This window comes from Lactuca sativa, chromosome 4, assembly GCF_002870075.4.
Source record: "Lactuca sativa cultivar Salinas chromosome 4, Lsat_Salinas_v11, whole genome shotgun sequence".
NCBI lineage: Eukaryota > Viridiplantae > Streptophyta > Magnoliopsida > Asterales > Asteraceae > Lactuca > Lactuca sativa.
This window is the reverse complement of record NC_056626.2, coordinates 155,207,420-155,213,437: the sequence shown is the minus strand read 5'-3', so window position 1 is coordinate 155,213,437 and position 6,018 is coordinate 155,207,420. Positions and strand designations below refer to the sequence as shown.

Here is a 6,018-nt window from a genome sequence, read left to right as displayed (position 1 = left end):
TTCAATTCCATTTCCCGCCAACCAAACAGCATATGGAATTGGATTCAAATTCTCGACAGATTCCTTTTCCAATTCCAATTCAGATTCCTTCGTAACCAAACAGCACCTCGTTCTTTTCTTATCTTAGATTTTATTTTATGAACAGTAAACTTATTGGATTTTGGTATAATTGGCCCATTATTTCTTTTATTTTGATAAATGAGATATTTTTTTTCAAGGAGTCTTTTTAGGCTAGTTTTGAAATTGGAGTTACACACGTGTTTGTATAAGCACTTCACCACATTTGTAAGCTAATTAAATTAGGATCAGTGTCATTCGTCTTTACCGTTTCAACCTTTCTGGATGTATCGTTTCACAGCCATCGTCTCTTATCAGATTACATCTACCACTTCTCTTACTTCTTGATTCTTTTTTATCACTCACTTCCACCACCTCAAATTTTCTTTCAGTTTCATCTCTCAAATCAATGTATCTTCCACCGCTTTGGAGTCGACGTTGCCTCCTCTCTTTCTTTTCTGTTGATCTTCCAAAGTGAACATCTCTTTCCATAAAAAGATAGCCTTAGCAAAATCCTTTCCACCTCCCATGACGTATCAAATGCCCCCTCACACCAGACACACCACCTCCTTCACGGAGTGTTATATTACTGTTATCGTTTCTCTCAACCACCGCTTCACTCTAATTGCTCACCGACACCGCTGCGCTCTCTCTCTCTCTCTCTCTCTCTCTCTCTCTCCTAAAAACGACATCGTAATTGCCCGGTGGGTTGCTGATGGTGAGGTGCTACAAGGTAGGTCGGGTGAAGGAGTCTAGAGCATCTATTGTTTTAGATTTAGGGGTATTTCGGAGATGTCGACCCATCATGAGGTGTAGTCCATACAAGGAGGCAAACGATTCATTTAGGTACAATCCACTTGGTGTTTTATATTTTTAGTTGTTTTAGTATACGATTTTGACTTTCTTCCCCACACGTATTTTGATTTTAAAATTGATTAGTCTGTTATAACAACAAGGTTGCAATCACATTTCCCTACTCTGAATATGGAGATTCTACAAATCTATGTTGCTTTTACATGTTTTATTTATATAATTTTCAATAAAATTAGGAACCCCCTAAATTTATTTATGTACAGGAAGTGGAAGAATGGTGTTGAATGCATGTGGATAACTACTTGATTTGGAAAAGCCTTTTTAGGATACCTACATATTAATTTGTGTTTGTGTGCAGGAAGTAGAAGGGTAAAGACAAAATATGGTGATGGTTACTTTCATCAATTTTGAAATGTAATTTTAGCATATGAATTCTAGACATCAGGTTTCTTCTATTTTAAGAAATCATAGGAATTTTAAATGTATTTTGTTTGTATATGATTCCTTTCAGGTAAGTGGAAAACTTACGTTCTTCTTCCAACTCCTTAATGTAGGACTACAATTGTAATGGGGAGTAGATGTATAAGGATTGGTAGTTATTTAAGATGTATAATGGTTGGTAGTCTTAGAGATCATATAAGCAGGTTATGCCAAGTCATTTGCACCATTTCCTAAAGGTGTAGTTCTCCCATCACTGTAAGCTTTTCTCTTCAGTAACCGACACCGATTATCAACATTATTGACACACATGTAGCCCTAATTTGTGGTTGCATTCTGACGATGCTATTGCTAGGTACCTGTGGGTAGATCCACCCTTGGCCGCATCATCAATGTCATCGGAGAACCAATTGATGAGAGTGGTGATATTGGTAAGTGTTTTGTGAACTGTAATCCATCAAGTAAAGCATAATCTTAGATCTCTTCTTAATACTCTGTAACAGAAATGGAGCATTATTTTCCAATCCACAGAGAACCCCAACTTTTGTTAAAGTAGCAGCTAAGCAACAAATCCTTGTAACTAGAATCAAGGTAGTTGATCTCCTTACAACATATAAAGAGGAGGAAATATTGTTGGTGTAGGAAAATCTCTACTCATCAACGAACTTATCAACAATGTAGCCAAAGCTCATGCTTAGTACATAATCACATATCCTACATTTCAATATTTCACCAATTGCCATCTTCATTAATATATATATATATATATATATATATATATATATATATATATATATATATATATATATATATATATATATATATATATATATTAAAAATGGATATATATATATATATATATATATATATTAAAAATGGAACAAGTTAGGAACAGTACCTGACCAATGTACTATTCATTTTCTTCTAGTTTTAGTAGATTCAATTCCTCAAAATTTTCATTTTCTAGGTGGTTTCTCTGTATTTTCTAGTGTTGGTAACAGTCCATGTGATGCTAATGATTTATACAGGGAAATGATGGAGAGTGGTGCCATTAAGCTGTCACGCCCCGAAACCAAGATGGCGGAAACATCTAGGGGTCGATGACTTTCATGAACATTATCACAACATAATGTACAATAGTCAATCATAGCAAATACGACCATCATAATTATAATTGAAAAGGTTACATTGTTACCATGTATTGATGTTTCAAACAAATTACATTATGATGACAAAAATGAATAATATGGCATTGTAACATCCCATCCTCAAAAGCCTTGTGGTTACTTGTTTAATGATTTCCTAAGAATACAAGTAGTTTTGAAAAGTGTAAACAATTAAGTTGGCGAGTTCATAAGAGTTTTGTATGTGAAAAATATGTAGATGTTTACTTATAAAAATGATAGTGTACGTTCCTAGAAAATCCAATATTTTTTTTTAAAATGAGCTGCAGTCTTGAAAACCTAAGACCAAAAATGTACAAATATTTCTATACTTAAAATAGTATTATGTAGTTTTATTCTTATATAAAACATTTGAACGCATTTTACCCTGTGTTAGGGCCATGATCCTCAAAGCATTCAGGATCCTCAAACCTTACCACATATTCAAGATCGTCAACTATCTCAGGATCCCGACTATTGTCGTTATTATTATTTACTAACATTTATAATGATTATATTTTGTTCTTAATTAACACATGTGTATAAATAGTCAATAGAAGACTTATTCTCAACAGAGATTCGTCTCAAATATGCTAAAGACTCAAAATACCAAATCAAATAACGTTCACAAATCTGGTCATAGAGGATCTCGAGAGTATCACACATCTTGTTAGCCAATTTAGACTATCAATTGACACATGTATCTCGTACATGACACATTCTACCTATTCTTAGCTAGCTCTATGAACCTTTTCACTTGTTCTTACTAAAATACTCTCTGTAATAATCATTTTTTATTAATAAAATAATCAAGGCAAGTGATCATTATCACCTCCCAAGGTTTTGTGTCGGAGATCCTAGCAAGGATCAAGGGCTTTCCTTGTAAACAATTGTGTCATCATCTTTACCTTTTTCGATTTCACAATTCGAACGTCACAACCTCTCATTCAATTTGGTTGATTTATACTTGTGTAATTTTTGACCAAAATAATTTGGCGCCCACCATGGGGCCGTGGTGCTCAAAATCCTCGAAAGATCATGTCTAAATAACCGATCCTTTCTTCATCCTCCGCTCCTTTCATTCCAACCAAAAACCTACGACCTCCTCTGAGTGGACCCCCTGGTCAGAAGAAAGTGCCTCATACTTCCAAGAGAAACACCCTCCGGTCGTTAACCAAGGAAGTTTGGGATCTTCAGGACTCCAGGATCCGACTGCTCTAGTCACTACTGTTGAACTCTTCGCTATGATAAAGAAAATGACGCAACAGATGACTCAGAAACAAGATGACAATAGAACACTACTTAGAGAAGTGGAGAGGATGAAGGTGGAATTTCAGAGATCCCAGGAAACAATGCCCACAGTTGTACAACCAAGGATCCTGAACTTCGATAATCCAGGATCCTCAGGAAATCAACAGTGGAATGCAGCTCCTGCTATTGCTGCATCACCCTGGGGGACGACTATGAACAATCGAGCATCTATGATCAATGATCTCGATGAGACTTTCAATACTCTTACAAACCTTGATTCTTATAAATTCTTAAACAACAATACTATAAATACTAACTCTATGAATGTTAATGCAGGAATAAGTCCACACGTGGCTAAGGAACTTCAGCAGTTGAGACAGATGATCTTAAGCATACCCGGGGTAGTTCAACCCATACCAGAAGCATCTCCAACAGGTCATAGGATCTCAAGATTTGCTTCTGTGATAGCCGATACTGAATTTCCTAAGCGCTTCCAGACTCCTAGTATTAAGCCTTACAATGGAACTACGGATCCTGAAAAGCACGTAGCACAATACCGAAAAAGGATGGAGATCATTCCCATCCCAGTGCACTCGAAGGAAGCTTGCCTATGCAAAGGCTTTGGTTCAACCCCCATGGGATTAGCTCTTAAATGGCGGCTAAACATTCATCCCTATTCTATTACTTCATTTTCACATTTAATCAATATTTTCAATAACCAGTTTTCTTGTAGCAGAACCTTCGAGAAGATCACTAGTGATCTCTATCGGGTGGTTCACAATCCTAAGGAACGGCTTAGGGATTTTGTTACCAGGTTTGGCACGGAAGCTCTAAGCATCCCCAACATTGACATGGAAACTGTTGTGGAGGCCTTCAAGATGGGTCTAAGGAAGGATTCAGCCTTCTATGAAGATCTCGTGATGACTCCATGCAAGAGATTAGACGAAGTTAGGTGCCGAGAATTGAGGTTCATAAGGCTTGAAGAGGATAAAGAAGTCTAGAAGAAGAACAACCCTTAAAGTCAATACGAGAATCCCAATAGGAAAGCTAAGTCCTCGGCTCCAAGATCCTAAAAATCGAAGCCCTATTCCAAACTAGATCATCACGGGGTTAATGTCCTCGAAGATAAAGGAGAGGAAGATGAACCTCCTAAGATCACTGCTATTGTTTTTCTGTGGATATTTCAGGTTTAATCCATGTTATGCAGGATCTCGGAGACAAAGAAAGATGGCTAAAGAAGGATAACAAGCCCACTAGTTGGAAAGACAAGTCCAAATGGTGTGCTTACTACAAAGATTTCGGTCACATGACGGAGGATTGCATAGCCCTAAGAAAGGAGATCAACTACCTCCTTAGCAAAGGGCATCTTAAAGAGATCCTTGAAAGAAAGAAAGAAAAGTCCAAGGAGAGTAACTAGGATGGTCACAAGATCCCGGAGAAACTAGGATCTTCACTCCCAAACACCAAGATAATTAATGTTATCTCAGGCGGATCTAACATTTGTGGTACTTCTTATTCTCAGGCTACAAGACATGCCAAGGTCTCTAAAACAGAAAATGAGAATAGACCACTGAAGAATACCTCTGTTAGCAATGAAAAGGAGATCACGTTTGATGAGACGGATAGGGAATAGATCCAAGATCCTCACCATGACGGACACATGATAACACTGTACATTGCCAACCACTTCGTCAGAAGGATCCTTGTTGATGGAGGATCCTCGATTAACATCATACTCTTGGACGCACTAAAAAGGTTGAACATCCCGGAATTGGAAATAATCAAAAGATCCTCGGTCCTCATAGGATTTAGCGAAGAAACGAAACACACCATCGGGGAGATAAAGCTACCAGTATACATAGAGGGGGTAAAATCTATACAAAATTTATGTGTTATTGACACCTTATCTTCTTATAATGTGATATTAGGTAGACTATGGATCCACGAGACGAAAGCGGTTCCATCAACATATCATCAGTATGTAAAGATGCCTACTCCGTGGGGAACATTGAAGATCATGGGAGATCAACAAGAGTCAAAGGAATGTTATAAAACCTCTATGAAGCCTACGACGAAACCCCAACAAGCATAGCAATTAAGGTAGGGGGCACGACATGTTGTATAAATGAAGTAGCAAAACGTGAAGGAAGTTCCCTTGAGCAGCGAGGATCCTGAAGCCAAAGTCCTCATAGGATCCTCAATACCCGAGTTAATTGAGCAAGACTTGTTAATCTCCCTTCAAAATAAAAGCAAGATGTTCACATGGAAACACGAAGATATGACAAGTATAGAAAAG

The 6,018-nt window shown here is 37.4% G+C and overlaps 1 protein-coding gene and 1 long non-coding RNA gene across 10 annotated transcripts; both read left to right on the top strand.

Annotated features, from left to right (window-relative positions):
- Positions 1 to 263: 263 nt before the first annotated feature.
- On the top strand, positions 264 to 2,582 carry LOC111913182 (uncharacterized). Of its 9 annotated transcripts, XR_006190711.2 has the most exons (5): positions 268 to 903; positions 1,229 to 1,284; positions 1,382 to 1,739; positions 1,812 to 1,899; positions 2,337 to 2,582. It is a non-coding gene; the product is annotated as an uncharacterized LOC111913182 (long non-coding RNA). The 9 variants fall into 9 exon arrangements; XR_002857450.3 differs by having other exon boundaries at positions 264 to 903; positions 1,134 to 1,739; XR_002857453.3 differs by having other exon boundaries at positions 266 to 903; positions 1,229 to 1,739.
- A 1,145-nt stretch (positions 2,583 to 3,727) lies between these two features.
- On the top strand, positions 3,728 to 5,139 carry LOC111913178 (uncharacterized). The gene is made up of 2 exons (XM_023908904.1): positions 3,728 to 4,669; positions 4,930 to 5,139. The coding sequence occupies exons 1-2, from the start codon at positions 3,728 to 3,730 to the stop codon at positions 5,137 to 5,139; spliced, it is 1,152 nt and encodes a 383-aa protein (XP_023764672.1).
- The last annotated feature ends 879 nt before the right edge of the window (positions 5,140 to 6,018 follow it).

Bases quoted from the DNA above. Each gene is read 5' to 3' on its own strand.
- LOC111913178 (XM_023908904.1), top strand. From the start codon at position 3,728: ATGACGCAACAGATGACTCAGAAACAAGATGACAATAGAACACTACTT. The intron at 4,670-4,929 runs GTTAGGTGCCGA...CATGTTATGCAG, and splicing joins CATGCAAGAGATTAGACGAA to GATCTCGGAGACAAAGAAAG.